The 22,493-nt window shown below is 45.9% G+C and overlaps 1 protein-coding gene across 7 annotated transcripts in view; it reads left to right on the top strand.

The window, feature by feature from the left end:
* The first annotated feature begins 334 nt into the window (after positions 1-334).
* The window catches only part of myt1la (myelin transcription factor 1-like, a), a 53,011-nt gene continuing 30,852 nt past the window's right edge, over positions 335-22,493 (top strand). For 3 of the 7 annotated variants that reach the window (XM_055872323.1, XM_055872325.1, XM_055872326.1), the window contains exons 1-5: positions 338-822; positions 13,252-13,376; positions 13,644-13,698; positions 14,071-14,104; positions 15,612-15,674. In XM_055872323.1, coding sequence (XP_055728298.1) covers positions 13,644-13,698; positions 14,071-14,104; positions 15,612-15,674 — 152 coding nt within the window. In that variant the 5' untranslated portion in view covers positions 338-822; positions 13,252-13,376. Of the gene's footprint in view, positions 823-13,251; positions 13,377-13,643; positions 13,699-14,070; positions 14,105-15,611; positions 15,675-22,493 lie in introns of all 7 variants that reach the window. The other 4 variants (XM_055872320.1, XM_055872322.1, XM_055872321.1 and 1 more) reach the window with 2 other exon arrangements.

Below are 22,493 nucleotides of genomic sequence, written 5' to 3' on the forward strand. Positions count from 1 at the left end.
GGGTGCGATAGAACGAGAGAGAGTGAGAGAGACTGAGTGAGAGACAGGGAGGTAGAGACAGAGACAGAGTGAGGTGGGGAATGTGATTCCAGCCTAGCGCTCTGTTGGCTGGCTAGGAGAGGCAGAGAATCTAGGCTTGGCAGTGGGCTTGGCTTGGTTCATCTCTGCCTTTCTTTCCCCCTCTCGCTCTCTGTGTGGGCAGCAGTCATCGTCATTGGTTCCTCTTGGGTTTGCCGTGGTTGCCTGGAGAGCCGACGGTGGTTGGGGACCGGTGGGAGGGTAAGTCAGACGCCTTCCTCTCTGGGTTGTGTTCTGCTGCAGTGCCTTGTTCGAAAAGGGTCTCTCTATCTATCTCTCTCTCTCTCTCTCTCTCTCTCGCCTGCTCGCCTGCTCGCCTCGCACATTCTACATACAGACCCTGCCTGTTTCCCCCTCCCTCCTCCCTCCCGCCTTCTCTCCTCCCTGTCTGTGTCTCCACCGCTCTCTCCTCTGCCTCCCTCCCTTGTTTTTCTCTAAAGTGGCTGCAGCTCCCCTTCCATTCACTTCTCTCCCTCCATTTCTCAAGTGCTACAGGAATGAGCAGAACCCCCTGATTCTGATGACAGTGACAAAGAAAGAGTGAAAGAAAGGAAGGAGGGAAGTACAGAAGAGAGAGGGAGGTGAGAGAAAGAGAGAGAAGAAAGGAAGGGAAGAGAGAGAAATTGCCAGTGTCGAAATCGAAGTGTGTGAGAGAAAGAGAGAGCGAGAGGGAGACTGGTTGCAGACTGACTTTCAAACAACTGGGAGAGGAAGCTAAGAGAGAGCTTTACCGTCGCCATTTCAGTAGGTTTCTTTCTACACTTTGCTTGCTCCTGTTCTATATCGTGGTTGTGTCCTCTCAGTTTTGTCTGTTATGAACATAGAGAGAGGCTAGTCGACTGTGAATAGTGAGACTAGGGCTGTGGTAAACATTCCAGGACACAATGTTGACAACATGCTTCATCTCTGAAGGGATTATGGTGTGGAGCTACTTTCCTTGCAATGAGAAAAATGCCACTTACTGTGAGTTAGAACAGATGGATGTGGTCCATAAGGCTAATATATATATTTGCCATGTATAGGGAGCAGTTGCTACTATTAAAATGATGATTCATTCAAATCTCGATACAAACAGTGTCTCTGCATGAGTGTGTCGGTTGCAGTTTGTTGTTTTGTTTTTGTTTCGACAAAGTTCTGCAAGGGCTTGAGGTAGGGATGCTACCACTAAAGTTTCTCTTCATGATGTTTGGCTAGTTACCTCAGTAATGGACACTACTAGTATGAGCCGCGCTGACACTTACTGTAACTAGTACATGTTGTAATAAACAACTGCAATATCTATCCATCAGTGACCACAAATACATTCATTGTCCAATTAAAATCTTTTTTAAAAGCTTATTTTTTTATATATATATATATAGTTGCAAAACTGACATATACTCCTTTGTAAGAGAGATACCTCTATTTTATAGAAACCTTACATAAAAGGGAGTGTTAAAAAGCTATTTACAGAACTTAATATGTTATCAGAAATTATTGTGCTATCTGAAACAAATATACATTTGATCTGAATGCTCATCATACTATTCCAGGAGTGGAACACAAACTGGAATAAGTGATACATCTAGTAGGCTTCTCTTTGTTGAGCATGGTCAAAGTTACGCATACTTCAATTGCAGTTTTGAGCAGGCAGGATGAAATATACATGTACATCTCCAGCATTTTCACTTAACGGTCAATCACGCGGCGATAGCTTTGACTTGAATGGTGGGTTAGTTGCTACGGTAACCCGTACATTTTGCATGTAGCATGTGAAGGAGCCATTTATGAATTCATGAGAAGAACTTATGGGATGGCTTCCGAGATCCGTTGACCCGTGGATTGTCCCCGTTCCAGTTAGCCCAGCCGCGCTGAATGAACCCCTACAATGTAGTTGCATTAAAAAGGGAAGAAAAAAACCATCGTTGTGCTGAAGGGAGCCTGAATACTCAGAGGCAACCGCTATCTAGGGTAATGAAAGACTATGTTTAATACAGGATCAATTCCCTTTGGTATTCAGACCTTCGCTGAATTGCAATGCTGTGTACTGTGTGCCTGCTTTAAAAAAAACAAAAAACATTCCCAATGGGAAATAATAGTGTTTCTCCACGTGGATGGTTGACAGAGGCAAAGTTGGAGATGGTGGTTGAGGATGAGGCCGAGTTAATCAACATTATAGAACCTTTCGGTCAAAGTTGCAACATCTTCATGGAATGTATTCTCACGATGAAAACCCAAAATTGTGTTAATTACCAACTGTATTAACAGTATTACCATGGCTATTGTAGTTGGATTTATGAGGATCTGTCTGCCTTGTCTGTCTGCCTTGTCTGTCTGGACAGATGTGGACAGTGGGTTAACTCCTCCTTCGTTGTTGGTGAATCTAACTATAGGATCTGGTGGGGTTGCATGTGGCTTGAGCCCAGTATACATGCAGACAGACACTCTGATTGCTGAATCGTGTCATGCTATTAGCCAGTCTCCAAGCCTGTGAGGCAGGCTTCTGTTGGGCCTGTCTGCTCACACACACACACCCACACCCACACCCACACCCACACCCACACCCACACCCACACCCACACCCACACCCACACCCACACCCACACCCACACACACACACACACACACACACACACACACACACACACACACACACACACACACACACACAGAGAGAGAGAGACAGACAGACTGGTGAATGAGGCCTGATCACACACACTTTAGTGCACACAGCATAGCGACGATACATTTAAATATACTTGTGAATTAGACTTTATAATCTCCTGCTGCTACTTCTGCTGCTGCTACTGCTGTTGCTGTTGTTGTTTTGGTTGTTGTTGTCGTCGTTGTTGTTGACAATAATGATGATGACGACTCATATAAATTCATTGATACAACAATAAAGCCTATTGAGAGATACCGTCACACAAAACGGAAAAACACTTGACAAACTAGGCAGTCCTTGCAGACTGTATGAGTGCACACTCTTGGCCTGTCCTTGACTCTCTGCTGCCATAAGGGTCGTTGTGGTTGAAAATGATACATCCTTCCATTGAAGAAACACAGCACTATCTAATAATATTTTATACTAATGGGAGCTGGCATTGATAAACACAGAGGGTAGACAGACGTAATAGTGGAGGACCTGCCTGAAAGGAACACCGTCTTATGCTGCTCTAAGTTGCCTTGCCTACTCAATTATAACCAATTACCAGTTCCATAACTGCGGTAACCATACTAAGGGTAACCATACTATGTACATCGAATCAGTTTGGGATATCGCAGCTCAGTAAGGTTAGTCATGACCTGACCAAGCCATCAGGAATCTGTGAGTAACTTCACTGATCTTTTCTATGTATACAGTAAAAGGGGGATAGGGACAGACAGACAGACAGCCAGCCAGACAGACAGACAGCCAGCCAGCCAGCCAGACAGCCAGACAGACAGACAGCCAGCCAGCCAGCCAGACAGACAGACAGACAGACAGACAGACAGACAGACAGACAGACAGACAGACAGACAGACAGACAGACAGACAGACAGACAGAGAGCTACACTCTACTACCATTTGTTTGTTGCCACAGAAGAAGTTTCAAGCATTGAAGGCTATCTTCCTGAATGAAAATGTTTTACCAATTGACATGACCCAGATTATATCAAATGACACATGATATTAATAGAATAGCAGATAGCAGAGTGACAAAGTAACTTTCCCATGAAGTAGCTAGGTGCTTAGCAATATAAGATTATCATGAAACATTTTAGCTTGAGATAAATGTCCTGTTTGAACTCATGACGGAGAAATGTTCTCATATAACCCATGCCAGTGAGGTTACTCCGAAACCAGTGACCCAAGTGGCCTGCTACTGTGAAATAGTTGAGCTTTCTTTCTCTCTCTCTCTCTCTTCCCCCAATGCCCCCTCTCCTCTCTCTCTCTCTCTCGCTCAATCTCTCTCTCTACCCCCCACAGACCCCTTCTCTCCTCTCTCCCTCTCTCTCTCTCTCTCTCTCTCTCTCGCTCAATCTCTCCCTCTTCCCCCCACAGCCCCCTCTCCTCTCTCTCTCTCTCTCGCTCAATCTCTCTCTTCCCCCCACAGCCCCTCTCTCTCTCTCTCTCTCTCTCTCTCTCTCTCTCTCTCTCTCTCTCTCTCTCTCTCTCTCTCTCTCTCTCTCTCTCTCTCTCTCACCTGTCCTATTGTGTGCTGCGATGAAGCAAGGCTGTAGGGAGGAGAGCCAACCAGATCTAAGGTGAAGGATTAATCCTTAATATTTAACAGGCAGAAGCCATCTCTTCCCTTCATGTCCTTTGGTTGGTTCCACACCTATTTTCCCTGCTTCCCCATTTTGGGAATCAAACCAAAACACATGTGACTAGTCAGTGGAGACTAGTCAGTGGAATGACTGGCTGCAGTGAACCAGAAATGCCACTCAGTCCTGTGACGCAGGACTGGATCCAAACCCTCTGAGACCAGGGCAGTTACCCTGCATACCAATGGCTTGTCTGACATCTGAGTCACACACTGTCACATAGACAGTAGAACATACTGTAAAATCAAAACCCCTATCATAATAGGGCTGCGTTCTAAATGACACCCAAATCAGAATGTAGTGCACGAATTTTGACGAGTTCACTACTAAGAGAATAGGGTGCCATATCGAACTCAGCCCTGATATGATATGGGTTCTAATCTAAAGCATAATGCCCTGTTGAAAAGTAGTACACACAAAAGAACAAACCCCCCCCACACACACACACACACACACACACACAAGAAGATTTGTCTTTTCATTTCGGCAATGGCAGGGCATTTTGCCTATCCTTGGTGATTATGTGAATTCGGCTGAGATAGAAAATGTGTCCTTTCATTTGTGCTCTTTGCGGTAGCCGAGGGAAAGGCCTGTAGTAAACTGTAGTGAGCCATTCCTTCAGAGGCTATTTAAACACATTAGAGACCCCCGAATGAGATAACCTCCCTCCTTTGGATGCAACAGCCGGAGAACTAAGTAGTGGTCGCGGTGGACGAGGCGGTGTGCTGTGTGATTGCTTTTTCTCACTCATGATTGTATTCGAGTTATTTTAGTATAACCATTCACGGAATTCAACGGAAACTGCGCCCACAACCAAAGTTACATTATAATCACACTACAATAAGACCTTTCCCTAATATACACACGTGTTTTGGTTCTTACTCCATGGTCAATGACCTTTCATTTGGGTTGCTTTGTCTTTACCGCTCTCTTTATATTGGCCTGTGTAACATGTTTCTCACTTCAATCAGATCAAAGACAAGCCTACTGCCCCTGAGACTTTGCCAAGAAATCTATCAATCCGATTATCTCATTGCGGCCGATGAGATATAGAAATAGTCGCACACACACACAGACACACACACACACACACACAGACACACACACACACACACACACACACACACACACACACACACACACACACACACACACACACACACACACACACACACACACACAGACACAGACACAGACACAGACACACACACACACACACACACACACACACACACACACACACACACACAGAGAGAGAGAGACAGACAGACTGGTGAATGAGGCCTGATCACACACACTTTAGTGCACACAGCATAGCGACGATACATTTAAATATACTTGTGAATTAGACTTTATAATCTCCTGCTGCTACTTCTGCTGCTGCTACTGCTGTTGCTGTTGTTGTTTTGGTTGTTGTTGTCGTCGTTGTTGTTGACAATAATGATGATGACGACTCATATAAATTCATTGATACAACAATAAAGCCTATTGAGAGATACCGTCACACAAAACGGAAAAACACTTGACAAACTAGGCAGTCCTTGCAGACTGTATGAGTGCACACTCTTGGCCTGTCCTTGACTCTCTGCTGCCATAAGGGTCGTTGTGGTTGAAAATGATACATCCTTCCATTGAAGAAACACAGCACTATCTAATAATATTTTATACTAATGGGAGCTGGCATTGATAAACACAGAGGGTAGACAGACGTAATAGTGGAGGACCTGCCTGAAAGGAACACCGTCTTATGCTGCTCTAAGTTGCCTTGCCTACTCAATTATAACCAATTACCAGTTCCATAACTGCGGTAACCATACTAAGGGTAACCATACTATGTACATCGAATCAGTTTGGGATATCGCAGCTCAGTAAGGTTAGTCATGACCTGACCAAGCCATCAGGAATCTGTGAGTAACTTCACTGATCTTTTCTATGTATACAGTAAAAGGGGGATAGGGACAGACAGACAGACAGCCAGCCAGACAGACAGACAGCCAGCCAGCCAGCCAGACAGCCAGACAGACAGACAGCCAGCCAGCCAGCCAGCCAGACAGACAGACAGACAGACAGACAGACAGACAGACAGACAGACAGACAGACAGACAGACAGACAGACAGACAGAGAGCTACACTCTACTACCATTTGTTTGTTGCCACAGAAGAAGTTTCAAGCATTGAAGGCTATCTTCCTGAATGAAAATGTTTTACCAATTGACATGACCCAGATTATATCAAATGACACATGATATTAATAGAATAGCAGATAGCAGAGTGACAAAGTAACTTTCCCATGAAGTAGCTAGGTGCTTAGCAATATAAGATTATCATGAAACATTTTAGCTTGAGATAAATGTCCTGTTTGAACTCATGACGGAGAAATGTTCTCATATAACCCATGCCAGTGAGGTTACTCCGAAACCAGTGACCCAAGTGGCCTGCTACTGTGAAATAGTTGAGCTTTCTTTCTCTCTCTCTCTCTCTTCCCCCAATGCCCCCTCTCCTCTCTCTCTCTCTCTCGCTCAATCTCTCTCTCTACCCCCCACAGACCCCTTCTCTCCTCTCTCCCTCTCTCTCTCTCTCTCTCTCTCTCTCGCTCAATCTCTCCCTCTTCCCCCCACAGCCCCCTCTCCTCTCTCTCTCTCTCTCGCTCAATCTCTCTCTTCCCCCCACAGCCCCTCTCTCTCTCTCTCTCTCTCTCTCTCTCTCTCTCTCTCTCTCTCTCTCTCTCTCTCTCTCTCTCTCTCTCTCTCTCACCTGTCCTATTGTGTGCTGCGATGAAGCAAGGCTGTAGGGAGGAGAGCCAACCAGATCTAAGGTGAAGGATTAATCCTTAATATTTAACAGGCAGAAGCCATCTCTTCCCTTCATGTCCTTTGGTTGGTTCCACACCTATTTTCCCTGCTTCCCCATTTTGGGAATCAAACCAAAACACATGTGACTAGTCAGTGGAGACTAGTCAGTGGAATGACTGGCTGCAGTGAACCAGAAATGCCACTCAGTCCTGTGACGCAGGACTGGATCCAAACCCTCTGAGACCAGGGCAGTTACCCTGCATACCAATGGCTTGTCTGACATCTGAGTCACACACTGTCACATAGACAGTAGAACATACTGTAAAATCAAAACCCCTATCATAATAGGGCTGCGTTCTAAATGACACCCAAATCAGAATGTAGTGCACGAATTTTGACGAGTTCACTACTAAGAGAATAGGGTGCCATATCGAACTCAGCCCTGATATGATATGGGTTCTAATCTAAAGCATAATGCCCTGTTGAAAAGTAGTACACACAAAAGAACAAACCCCCCCCACACACACACACACACACACACACACAAGAAGATTTGTCTTTTCATTTCGGCAATGGCAGGGCATTTTGCCTATCCTTGGTGATTATGTGAATTCGGCTGAGATAGAAAATGTGTCCTTTCATTTGTGCTCTTTGCGGTAGCCGAGGGAAAGGCCTGTAGTAAACTGTAGTGAGCCATTCCTTCAGAGGCTATTTAAACACATTAGAGACCCCCGAATGAGATAACCTCCCTCCTTTGGATGCAACAGCCGGAGAACTAAGTAGTGGTCGCGGTGGACGAGGCGGTGTGCTGTGTGATTGCTTTTTCTCACTCATGATTGTATTCGAGTTATTTTAGTATAACCATTCACGGAATTCAACGGAAACTGCGCCCACAACCAAAGTTACATTATAATCACACTACAATAAGACCTTTCCCTAATATACACACGTGTTTTGGTTCTTACTCCATGGTCAATGACCTTTCATTTGGGTTGCTTTGTCTTTACCGCTCTCTTTATATTGGCCTGTGTAACATGTTTCTCACTTCAATCAGATCAAAGACAAGCCTACTGCCCCTGAGACTTTGCCAAGAAATCTATCAATCCGATTATCTCATTGCGGCCGATGAGATATAGAAATAGTCGCACACACACACAGACACACACACACACACACACAGACACACACACACACACACACACACACACACACACACACACACACACACACACACACACACACACACACACACACACACACACACACACAGACACAGACACAGACACAGACACACACACACACACACACCGCCGGACGGGAGCGTAAAGATAATTATTAGTTGGCTCCAGGGTTTATTTCCAGACACTGCTTTGGAGCCTCCACAAAGCCGACTCAAAGCGTGAGTCATAGTGTGGGAGAGAGGTATTATTTATAACATTATAACACACTCACACGCGCATACAAACGTACACACACACACACACACACACCTCAGACACACAGCATTGGGATTATTTCACAGTGGACTAAACAGACGGAACAGGCAGTAATGGTAGAAGCAGATAGAAGGAGATGGATGGAAGCTCCTCTATTTGAGTCCAGCGTAGGCTTCAGGCTCTATGAGTCAGCAAAACAGCCTCTCTCAGCCCGCTCATTAGGCTTAATGTGTTACTAAAACAAGCACCTATCAATGTCACTGTAATTCATTACATGTACGTTCATGGTGCATGATCGTATAACGCAATTGCCTTGATTTGGTACAGTGTATCTTTGGTTTTGGTACAGTCTGTAGCCTACCTTCCTGTGTTTTTGATCAAACACAGAGTTTCTTCCACCCATGAGGGGAAGGAATCTGTAAATGACTCTGTCAGTCATTGCAGAAATGTCATGATCTCTTGTTGAGACTCTTGTTCTTGTCTGAATGTGAAGATTTTGAACCTCAGTCCTGGCGCATGATAATTAAGAGATGGGGCTTCTCCGCAGGACACAGTAGATAGTGCCCTTCTCTAAGTGTGTGTTTTTGTATGTGTGTGTGCGTGAGCGTGTCTCTGGAGTGACCAAGAGGTAGGATTTTACACCTAAAACTGGTTTAAAGCCCTTCCTCTATCCTCATCCACAATGGTAGATGCAGTTTTGCTGCAGTTTTTCTGGTGGGACTTAAACACATTATTAACTAGTTCCCATGCTTTTAAAATAACGGATTGATTCTGTTCTCTGAACCGGTTCCAACCCTTGTGCCCAAAGGCGTCTACCGAAATCCCGGGGACCTGGACAAACGTTAAATACGGCAATGGATCTGGAGTGAGCTGGCTGTGATTGAAGTGATACATTCCACAATCTCACCCTATCTGGGCTAATGTAGCTCATTTGGTAGAGCCTGGCGCTGGCAACGGGTTCGATTCAGCCCAGTGGCTACCGCCTGCCCAACAGCTATTTCCCAGCAAACACCCTCCCTCCCTCCCTCCCTCACGCACACACACACACACACACACACACACGCACGCACGCACGCACGCATGCACGCACGTACGCACGCACGCACGCACGCACACACACACACACAGTGAATCATGAAGCCTTCTCTGGTGTTTACTAGACAGTTGTTGAGGATCATTAGGAGGCATTCAAATGCATCTCTCCATGGCTCTCCACAACAGACACACACACACCCAGACACCCACCCTGCTCTCACACACAGTACACACACCCAGACACCCACCCTGCTCTCACACACAGTACACACACCTGTACAGAGGCAATTAGAGTACTCTCCTTCCTCTTCATGATTGAAGGGAGGAACCGACCAAAGCCTGGAGGAGCCCATAGGGGATGACACCTGTCCCCCACCCTGTTCCCCTCTGGAGACTACCCCCGTGGAATATTAATGGCCATTCAATGAAACCTCTGTCTTTTATGCTGACTGCGAGAACATATACTGTGTTGAGCATCACAAAAGGTGCTCTATGCAAGCCGAGAAGAGATGACTCGGTACAGTACATGAGTGACTGAGTATCGTGAGACAATCATCAGATAGTCCAGGGCTCCAGGTAGACGTTCTGAAGTGGTGACACCGAAGGACCGCCCAAGGAGAGAGAGCGACTCCTTCCATTGACACCACAACAAACGGGTGGATTTTTTTACATTACAAAAATGTTGGGTAGTGTTTTAAACAGGACGCTCCACACGCCTTCCGGCAATGCCATTTCCATAGCCAAATCATTAGTTCGTTAAGTACCCTAGCAGAATATGGTAATAACCTGAGCGTGACGGCTAAGACTTGAAGCTACAATATCAAACCCCAATGAGTCACACGAAGATTCCTGCAATCTACAGTACCACACGACTCGGGGCGGCATAGTCATACAGCATAGCTTCTGGAGGGAAGCAGAACAGATCCACTGCTTTTGGCTCCAACACCCCCCCCCTCCCTCCAATCAAACACCCACACACCCAGCCCCCAGGACTGACAGGCAGGAAGGAAGGGAGAGGGAAGGAGGAGAGGGGAAGCTCATCCTAAACTCATGCAGCTATGGTGGCACTTAGATGAATGGATTCTGACATCACCGCTGTCTGGGACGGGTCATTGATCAGCTGGAGTGGACTCTGGCAAGAGAGAGAGAGAGAGAGGGGGGGGGGGGGGGGGGGGGGGGGGGGGGAGAGAGAGAGAGAGAGAGAGAGAGAGAGAGAGAGAGAGAGAGAGAGAGAGAGAGAGAGAGAGAGAGAGAAGAGAGCGAGAGAGAGTAGAGAGAGAGAGAGAGCGAGAGAGAGGGAGGAGAGAGAGAGAGAGAGAAGAGAGAGAGAGAGGAGAGATGAGAGAGAGAGACTAAAAGAGAGGAGACGGAACAAAAAGCAAAAGAAAATGAAGAGCACAAGATATACTGGAAGAGGGAAAGAGGAGAGAGAGTTGAGTGGAGAAAATAAAGACGGAGGAAAGGGATAGAAGAAAGGAGAGAAGCCAGGAGAGATACGCTCTCTGCAATGGAAGTTGTTCAAGGAAGAGTTCTGTTCTATTTGCTTGAAAAAGACTGAGAAACACCCAGAGAATCTCCTCTCTTTATTGAAATGTGAAAGCCTATCTGGTTCAGTATAAACAGATCTATGCGAGTGTTACTTCTGTCTGCCAGCGTTTGGGAACTATTTTCAGACAGCAAACATGGCCTCTCTCAAACTGTAGCCTGCCTTCTCTTCAAAGCAAACAGCACTGTGCAATACCTAGAGCCCAGAATGCGTGTGTGTGTGTGTGAGCATGCGTGCGCATCTTTGTGTCTGTATGTGTGTTAACGCTTGCGAGCGTGTGTGTGCTCATGTTCTTAAATGCACGCGTGTGTGTTTGTGCACGCGTGCATGCGTGTCCGTGTGTGTGTGAGCTTCTGTTCATGTTGTGTATGCAAGTTCTAGTCCGGGACTAGAGATGTGTACGTCCCACTCATTGAGGTATAAAAGAACTACAGACTGCGTCCAAGATGTCCGACCATTGTTTCCAAGGTGATCAACTCACGTTTCGTCTATGCCGACTCATGGGCCGCCTACATCCGGGTTACAGCCGGTGTATACGGCCCAGCTTCACATGCACACTAGCACCAATCGAGCACAGGGAGCAGCACGTGCAGCGATGACGTCATCACGTCACCGGAAAAAAAATACATGGCAGACATTGAATGAACATAAAATGTTAACATCTCCGGCTGTGAAGTGATGAAACCCCCCCCAAAAAATCGTCCTCGGTTGCAATTATTTGAATATTTCAATGGGTGTTTTGCGCACAAAGCTGACGACTAAAGAGTCTTATTAGGAATCATGGGGCTTTCTATTGGATTTTTTTCTTTCTTGGCCAGACGTGAGTTAAACTCCAGCATCGGAGCAACGCTGTAGGTTTAGTCGAAAGCGTGCTTCCAGACCGGAACCCCCGGGCCCCCATTGGTCCCACTTTTGCAGGGAGCACTGCATCATGTGTTATGAGAGAGACAGAGGGCCGGGATGGAATACTAAGCAGAGCTTCCTCTCCTCTCTCAGCCTATACTACCAGAGTTGATTCCTATAGGACAGTTGGAGCCTGTGTGCTTTCATTCTCCAAAGTGAGGTTGAGGTGAGAGCTCGGAGCTAGGGGTGTCTCAGTGGGAAAGTGACAGAAAGCATTCAATTCTGAACAGAAATGAGCTGAAGGGAATTTGTGCCGTTCTGTGTCGGAGGTGCAGCAGTCAGTGTTCCGTACACACAGGCAGTGTATCGCGCTCACACTCTTGTGCTGTTGGCCTACACACAGACGTAGAGACACACGCGTGTGGGTGAACATACACACACACACACACACACAAAAATACACACAAACACACACACACACACACACACACACACACACACACACACACGTTCACAGCCCACCTCCTAACAGGATTTCAGGTTGAGTATGAGATCTTCATGCAAGGTTGCAGACATATGAGCCAAGGTGAGAGACCTGAACACTCGATAGGGAAGAGAGTGCGAGACAGAGAGAGAGAGAGACTCCATTTGCTGCTGCGTTTCTCCATTCAGCCATTCAGAATCAAGCTGACAGGCAAGTCCACACTGTGGTGAAAAGTAATACCAGCCAAGGATATTTGTGGACATTCAGACTTTCTCAGCTTGGTAACAAACAGAAAGAAAGAAACAGAGACAAACCACAAGATACTATAAAAACTCTCTGGTTGCTTGGTGGATGCAATAAATTGTTTACCTTTGTTTTGGAACATATTTGCCTCCTGCTGTGCATCATGGGACAAAACAATGGAATGGAACCAAAGAGGTTAGAATGAGGATGCTGCCGTTCACAAGTCTTGTTCACAGATTGGAATCAACCAGGTTAGTTTGGTACCGTAACAGTGGCTGCGTCACTGCTTCACTAACTCTCGTATCATCACGGCCTTGGCATAAGGATACAATAACTTGTAGAGAACTCTGCTTCGTCACCAAGTCTCCACGAGTGATGACAACCAACCAAGACAACAGAACGACGCCAACCGCTAATCTTGACCCTCTGTCTGCTTACCACCGCTAATGCGATCGGTTTTCATACCGTGAAGTGTGTGATATTCTTGTTCTTTCATTGTCTTTGCAGATCATGACTTTGGAGGGGGAGTTTTGAAGTGCCGCTGTTGAGAAAGCCCAACCATTTGCACTCTGAGGAGGCGGAGGCGTGCTTTTGAACCAAGGTGTTGCCCCACCCAACCCAGCTGATACCAGGTAACACGGTGGAAGTACTGTAGATGCTTGACTCGGTTGTATTTGCTGCTTGTCGTTGGGAAACACTCAGAAGATTGATTTTGTGGGTTATTCTCAACTGCGCATAGAAACTCTATGGAGCTCTATGAAATAACTCAAAATAGGTTCTGTACCTAGAAGTACCATCTGCATTACGGTGTATGTGTTGCTGTATACAGCCCGTGCCTTATCATCAGAGAAACAGAATCAAAACTAATGGCCCGCTTCCTAACCCTTTCTCTAAACCAGATGGAGGTGGACGCGGTTGAGAAGCGCCATCGGACGCGTTCCAAAGGGGTTCGAGGTACGCTACGGTAACAGTACAGTGTGTCTGTCACTCTAAACGGCTTGGAGCGTTAGTTATTGTCCACCCTACCCCCAACCCCCCACTCTGCCCCCTTCCTCTCTGTCAGCCACCTGGGCTCATATTTGGGGACATCAAGAGGGGACATCAAGTCAAAGTGACTGTATATACTCCGTGTGAAATTAATCTGATACGCTGTCGGACTGTACTGAAAGGGCTCAATGCCATATTCCAATTAGGAGAAATGCATGATGGAGCCTGTAGTTTTTGTTTGTCCTAATTTGCCATCATTTACTGCTATTGTTATGTATGTTGTATATAGGCTAAGACAGTACATCTAACTGCATCTGATTTGTTAATCTCTCTCTCTAGTTCCGGTGGAGACGGCAGCACAGGAGTTATTCAGGTTGGTGCCTCTCTCATTCCTGTGCGCGTTACAGTCTGTTTCTGCCCTCTTGCCAATTCCTTATTGACTTGTCCTGCCATGTGTTTGGCTTGACAATGACAGCAATGGAGTTGGCAAGAGCACGAACCGATCTGGGACCAGGCTTTACCGACACGCTGAGTGGTCAACGGTTATATATCCCAATGTGGACGCCACATTCACATCGCAGCCACATTGACTTGAGGTCCGATGTTGTATAACAAACAGCCACTGCTGACTGTGTCTTTGCAGTCTCGCTCTCATCATTTCCTCGGCTGTACAATTTGGACAAGGATCAAGTGTTTAGTTAATAATTACTTCGATGCCGTCACTGAACAGATTCTAAATGATTGATTATTTGCCTAGAAATGTTCATTGCCACTGTAGAGTAAACCAATGTTATATTGGGGGAAAACAAGCGTTATAATACACTTTGTAATCGTAATAGTGTTTTCTGTCTGGCCAGTGGCCTGAACAGTCTATATCGCTAAATAGCCTTCTCCCTCTTGATGGCATTTCTCAGTGTAGACCCCCTAATCCCTAATCTCTCCCCGCCAGTTCCCTGGCTGAAGGGAGAGAGCGCACACACACACACACACACACACACACACACACACACACACACACACACACACACACACACACACACACACACACACACACACACACACACACACACACACACACACACACACACACACACACACACACAAGCATATACACTCACAAGCATGCACACACATCCACAGACAAATGCATGACCACACATACACACTTTTCCCTCAAATAGGTTTTTCATCAGTCGATCGATCCATGTTCAGGGCCAGGGCTGCAGACGTCAATAATGCCAATATTAGCGGTCGATGAACACTCCTGCCGCTCACAGACTCATTTATGAGTCTGCTCACCTTGGGGAGAGAAAGCTGCTGTTCTGTTCTACCTGGCCCAGTCACGCTCCTTTCACTGTGGTTGATGCGTGACGGACATCCGCCTCTACGGCGTCCATTTTCGGAGGTCGTCAGTTGTCAGGCAAACTCCTAATATGGACAATGTACACCACAGATGGATGTAATCTATCGGATGGGATGGTAGTGAGAGCGGGCCGCGGCTGAACGGGCCAATGGAAACTTCTGGTTCCTATAGGTGTTCCAAAGGACGTTCAGCACAATGTTCCTTCAGAGGGGCACTTTACCTTTGGCAGCCACAGCTGTCTAAAAGAAGCCCGAGGCGGACGGGCTGCTATGAAATATGCAGTGAAGTGAGTCACCGCCTGGCCTGAAGGCTGCTGGCTGTGTGTTCTCACTACGTGAATAATACAGAGCTGCTCTGGTCCAGTGCATTGCCCTGGATTGTGTGTTATGTCATGCACACATGTGTTGAGTCCTATCTGTGTGTGAGGGAATGGGTGTTGTGTCCGTGGGGGGTTTGTACATGCCTGCCGTGCCACGCATTGTGTTGACTCCTATGTCTCTTCCTTCTGTGTCTATAGCTGCCCTACTCCAGGATGTGATGGAAGTGGACATGTCAGTGGCAAATACGCCAGACACCGAAGGTAAAAGGTCCTTCTTCACTCCCCAAATCAGCCGCACTTTTCCTCCCCACTCACTCACTCACTCACTCACTCACTCACTCACTCACTCACTCACTCACTCACTCACTCAGCCCTCATTGAGCTATCATGGACCAATCAAGCTCTTCAGTTCCAGGTCATTGTTCCTGCACCAAAAACAAACCTGCAATTGCAATCACTGGCTGTGAAAAGTTGATTGCAAATATGTGTCAGTATATCTGAGGTCTATGTTGGATTGATGAGGGTTGATTATGGTTGCGCAACACCTATTCTTTCTTTGATTTGCTGTGGTGATTCAGCCTCAGCCAGCCTCAGCCAGCCTCAACCAGCCTCAGCCAGCCCGGCCAGCCAGAGATTTACAGGAAATGTACGTGTTCATTCAGACAATACAATATATAGAGAGAGACTATAGCTGTCTTCCATAGTTAGATAGATCGAAAGAAAACAAGACCTAACCTTTTTGTTGTAATCTTGGATGTTATCAATGCTTTGTTTACCAGTTCATAGTCTGTTATCTCTTCAAGTTCACCTGAATACTTCCACATTTCATGTCAATGATCAAATGACCAATTGATGTTAAATAATATAACATCTGCTATATAGCAGCCGCTTTTATCAAAAGTGAATTACAGTCAAACGTGCAAACATTTTGCGTACAGATGGTCCAGGGAATCGAACCCAATATCCTGGTGTTAAAAGCACCAGCCGAGCTACCGAGGACCACCAAAGAAACCACCCAAGAAAGGTGGTGATAGCAAATGTAATTGTCTTGACAGCTGACCTGTCACCATATCTTCCTAGAGTCCTCCTCCACTCAGGTCATGTTTAAACAAAAGCCTCTCCACTTGATGCTCTTTACTCCTCAGACGTGGGCTAGAGAGATTGATGCCTGTGTCTCCGTGTGTCACCTCATCAAGGCATCCCCCTGAACCAGCGGGCTGGAAATGCATTTGGTGCCACAGACGAATGACACCTGCATCAGACCTCTCCCTCTCCCAAAGACCCAGGGTGATGATTTACCCACAAATAGAGGGGCATACTGGGAGGAAAGCTGAGAGGGAGAGGTTTGTGTGTGTGTGTGTGTGAGGGTGGTATATGTGCGTACGGGCGTGTGTGTTGTTAAGGCTCAGGGAGGAGGGTGTTCGATCCTGGGGTGGCCCTGTTTTAAATAATAACAGTTGATTGGTTAGTTTTGGCAGTTGGGTGTTCGGAGTCCCAGCGCTGATGATAGGTTTACAGTAGCCTACAACTGTACAGTGACTTTACATTGATGATAGGTGTACAGTAGCCTACAACTGTACAGAGACTTTACACTGATGATAGGTTTACAGTAGACTACGACTGTACAGTGACTTTACACTGATGATAGGTTTAAAGTAGCCTACAACTGTACAGTGAGTTTACACTGATGATAGGTTTACAGTAGCCTACAACTGTACAGTGACTTTACACTGATGATAGGTTTACAGTAGCCTACAACTGTACAGTGACTTTACACTGATGATAGGTTTACAGTAGCCTACAACTGTACAGTGACTTTACACTGATGATAGGTTTACAGTAGCCTACAACTGTACAGTGACTTTACACTGATGATAGGTGTACAGTAGCCTACAACTGTACAGTGATTTTACACTGATGATAGTTTTACAGTAGCCTACAACTGTACAGTGACTTTACACTGATGATAGGTTTACAGTAGCCTACAACTGTACAGTGACTTTACACTGATGATAGGTTTACAGTAGCCTACAACTGTACAGTGACTTTACACTGATGATAGGTTTACAGTAGCCTACAACTGTATAGTGACTTTACACTGATAGAAAACCTGACTAAGGTGGTTCTGCTGTATCTTCCAGTTTCAACTAAGATGACACGGGCACAAGAGATGCAAAGATATTTTTTGTCGTTACTACACTGTGCTACTAGCCTGGGCTCTGCTGTCATATTCCATCTCTCCTGTCCCCCTTTCCCCCCATGCCTGTTAGGAAGGTAACCAAAGTCACGCAGATGTAGTGACGTACAGTGCCTAAAAGTATTCATACCCCTTGACTTTTCGCATATTTTGTTACGTTACAGCCTTATCCTAAAATTGATTATATAGCTTTTTTCCCTCATCAATCTACACACAATACCCCATAATGACAAATCAAAAACAGGTTTTTGCAAATGTATAAAAAATGTATTAAAAATAAAAAACGGAAATAATTCATTTAAATATGACATATTAAATTTACAAATACAGGCACGCCTGTATATGTGGAGTTCATTCCTTTCTTCTCTGCAGATCCTCTCGAGCTCTGTCAGGTTGGGGCGGCAGGTAGCCTAGTGGTTAGAGCGTTAGAGCGTTGGACTAGTAACCGAAAGGTTGCAAGAACGAATCCCAGAGCTGACCAGGTAAAAATCTGTTGTTCTGCCCCTGAATAAGGCAGATAACCCACTGTTCCTAGGCTGTCATTGAAAATAAGAATTTGTTCTTAACTGCCTTGCCTAGTTAAAAAAAGGTTAAATAAAAAAGGTTGGATGGGGAGCGTTGCTGCACAACTATTTTCAAGTCTCTCCAGAGATGTTCGATTGGGTTCAAGTCCGGGCTCTGGCTGGGCTACTCAAGGACATTCAGAGACTTGTCCTGAAGCCACTCCTGCGTTGTCTTGGCTGTGTTCTTAGGGTTGTTGTCCTGTTGGAAGGTTTAACCTTTGCCCCATTCTGAGGTCCTGAGCGCTCTGGAGCAGGTTTTCATCAAGGATCTCTCTGTACTTTGCTCCTTTTATCTTTCCTTCAATCCTGACTAGTCTCCCAGTCACTGCCACTGAAAAACATCCCCACAGCATAGCTGCTACCACCATGCTTCACCGTAGGGATGGCGCCAGGTTTCCTCCAGACGTGATGCTATGCATTCAAGCCAAAGAGTTTAATCTTGGTTTCATCAGACCAGAGAATCTTGTTTATCATGGTCTGAGAGTCTTTAGAGGCCTTTTGGCAAACTCCAAGTGGGCCGTCATTTGCCTTTTACTGAGGAGTGGCTTCTGTCTGGCCCCTCTTCCATAAAGGCCTGATTGATGGAGTGCTGCAGAGATGGTTGTACTTCAGGAAGGCTCTCCCATCTCCACAGAGTAATTCTAGGGCTCTGTCAGAGTGACCATCGGGTTCTTGTTCACCTCCCTGACCAAGGCCCTTCTCCCCTGATTGCTCAGTTTACCCGGGCGGCCAGCTCTAGGAAGAGTCTTGGTGGTTCCAAACTTCATTAATTTAAGAATGATGGAGGCCACTGTGTTCTTGGGGACCTTCAATGCTGCAGACATTTTTTGGTACCCTTCCCCAGATCTGTGCCTCGACACAATCCTGTGTTGGAGCTCTACGGACAATTCCTTCGACCTCATGGCTTGGTTTTTGCTCTGACATGCGCCGTCAACTGTGGGACCTTATATAAACAGGTGTGTGCCTTTCCAAATCATGTCCAATCAATTGAATTTACCACCATTCCAATCAAGTTGTAGAAACATATCAAGGATGATCAATGGAAACAGGATGCACCTGAGCTCAATTTCGAGTCTCATTGCAAAGGGTCTGAATACTTATGTAAATCATGTATTTCTGTTTTTTTATTTTTAATACATTTGTAAACATTTCTAAAAACCTGTTTTTGCTTTGTCATTATGGGGTAAATCTATTTCAGAATAAGGGCTGTAACGTGGAAATAGTCAACGGGTCTGAATACTTTCCCGAAGACGCTGTAATGTGATTCATTTGAAACCCGGCAGCCTATAGTGTGAAAGCTGTGGAGGAAGAGGTAAAGCCGTGGAGGGAGGCGGCTGTGTCTGGGTGTAGTAATGAGAATCACTGTCGCCCACACCGCACACACATGCGCATGCATGTTTGCACTCACTCACGTTCGCGCACACACTGGGAAGACGATGCTAGCTATTTAAGAGTCTGGCGCCATTAGAGCAACCTCAAGACAGGGTCTACTGTTTGTCTGCCACAGCCCCGCTCTGTGAAGTAATACATGAGACAGAAAGAGAGCGAGAGGGGTTGAATGACGGATGAATGGAGGGAGGGAGGGAAGGAGAGAGATAGAGAGGAGGGTGGAATAAGGAAGGAGAGAGATTGAGAGAGAGAGAGAGAGAGAGAGAGAGGATGGGGGAGACAGATTGAGAGAGAGAGAGAGAGAGAGAGAGAGAGAGAGAGAGAGAGAGGGGATGGGGGAGACAGATTGAGAGAGAGAGAGAGAGAGAGAGAGAGACAGAGACAGAGACAGAGAGAGAGAGAGAGAGAGAGAGAGAGAGAGAGAGAGAGAGAGAGAGAGAGAGAGAGAGAGAGAGAGAGAGGATGGGGGAGACAGATTGAGAGAGAGAGACAGACAGAGACAGAGAGAGAGAGAGAGACAGAGAGAGAGAGAGAGAGAGAGAGCAACAAACACAGTGGGAGAGAAATAGAGAAGTAGGCCGGCTAAGGCATCACACATGCCTACATTTCCACTGATCATATGTGTGTGCAGTTGAGGTTCTAAAGTACTTTCTCCTATGTGACAGTGTGTGGCTCAGATGTCAGACAAGCCATTGGTATGCAGGGTAACTGCCCTGGTCTCAGAGGGTTTGGATCCAGTTCTGCATCACAGGACTGAGTGTCATTTCTGGTTCACTGCAGCCAGTCACTGCACTGACTAGTCACATGTGTTCTGATTCGATTCCCAAAATGGGGAAGCAGGGAAGATAGGTGTGGAACCAACCAAAGGGACATGAAGGGAAGAGATGGCTTCTGCCTGTTAAATATTAAGGATTAATCCTTCACCTTAGCTCTGGTTGGCTCTCCTCCCTACAGTCTTGCTGCATCGCAGCACACAATAGGACAGGTTCGAGAGAGAGAGAGAGAGAGAGAGAGAGAGAGAGAGAGAGAGAGAGAGAGAGAGAGAGAGAGAGAGAGAGAGAGAGAGAGAGAGAGAGAGAGAGAGAGAGAGAGAGAGAGAGAGAGAGAGAGAGAGAGAGAGAGAGAGAGAGAGAGAGAGAGAGAAAGTGAGAGAGAAAGTGCGAGAGAAAGAATGATTGAGCGAGAGAGAGGGAGCAACAAAGACAGTGAGGAATAGAGAAATAGGGCGGCTGAAACGCCTACATTTCCACTGATAGTATCAGATGTGCAGTGGACGTTCTGCAGTAGTTGATGTGTTACATTTATATTAATTATAAAGAAATAGTATGAACATGTATAGTACTGTAAATCACTCTGAATAGGAGTTTCTGCTAAATGACTCAAATGTAAAAATGTAATAAACAAATCAGTGCATACATGAATCTAGAAATAATCACAGGCTACACATCTAATCAAGGTGTAAATTATAGCCAGTTTTTATGTTGACATCGGTACATACAATATTCTCTCTGTTATATATTTCTGATTTGGCGTGTTATCGGTTTATTACATGTCTTTTCCATCGCCCATATATTCTGAGAACATAAAGTCTTAATATTTGGTCTAAAAGTGAAATACTTCCTTCGTAAATCCACTGGTTGGTAGTGAGCTGATGGGGGTCTATGGTGAGCAGCTTTTGTGCGGGTGGGACTGCCATGTTTAGAGCTGGCGCTCAGTAATTGCCTAGGCTTTATGCAGATGAGGTTGAGTGCAATCTCTCACTCCCTCTCCCTCCCTCCATCCCTCGCTCTCTCTCACACACTGACTCTCTCTCTCTCTCTCTCTCGCACTCTCTCACTCACAACCCACCTCACTCCCACTCTCTCTATGTCTGTCTGTCTCTCTCTCTCTCTCTCTCTCTCTATCTGTTTAAAAAAATGTTTGCCAGGCCATCATTGTAAATAAGAATTTGTTCTCAATTGACTCGCCTGGATAAATATCTCTCTCTCCCTTTTTCTATCTCTCTCTCCACCTCCCTCCCTCCCCCCGGTTGATGTATGACTCATATGGACTGAGCCTGCGAGTGGTATAATTCAGGTCCTGACAGGTAGCACTCACTAAAACGCTGGGAAGGGAGCCAAGAGCTGGTAGCAGGCAGGCGAGGCGGGGGGGAGGGGGGGGGGGGGGGGGGGGGGGGGCATAGTGCTGCAGAATGGCCTCTCAATGTGGAAAGTGAGGACAGCCTGCCTAGGCATTGAGACAGAGTCACTCCACACACCTAGCATTTGCGTTGCCTTTTGTGAGAGCTACTTGCAACAGGCTTTTATTCCATCCAAGCTGTTGTCTTTTCTCACTTAGAGATCGTGGCCGCGGTGTACGTTGGGTTGTTGTCCACCGATTAAAATAAAGTGTGTGTAATTACAGTTTTTGTTGTTAGATTATTTAATACCATGGAAACATGTGTCCGATCCTGAAACCAATCATGTTTAATTCCGAGTGATGATAACATCTTTTCATATATTAGGGAAGATGGTCTATACTTGGCATCTAGGTTTCTTACTTATGAGTTGCACATATTAGGAAATGAGGAGGGGAATGCTATAGTATTACGATAGACATTACTGTAGTATTTACTGTATGGTTTTTGTGGACTGTAGTATACTGTAGTATTCTTCTTTGTTTAGCTAACCACCAGATGGGCCTTGAAGAATCGTATTCTTGTTTAGCTAACCAACAGATGGGCCTTGAAGAATCGTATTCTTGTTTAGCTAACCAACAGATGGGCCTTGAAGAATCGTATTCTTGTTTAGCTAACCAACAGATAGGCCTTGAAGAATCGTATTCTTGTTTAGCTAACCAACAGATAGGCCTTGAAGAATCGTATTCTTGTTTAGCTAACCAACAGATAGGCCTTGAAGAATCGTATTATTGTTTAGCTAACCAACAGATAGG

Source organism: Salvelinus fontinalis, chromosome 20 (genome assembly GCF_029448725.1).
Source record: "Salvelinus fontinalis isolate EN_2023a chromosome 20, ASM2944872v1, whole genome shotgun sequence".
Taxonomy (NCBI): Eukaryota; Metazoa; Chordata; class Actinopteri; order Salmoniformes; family Salmonidae; genus Salvelinus; species Salvelinus fontinalis.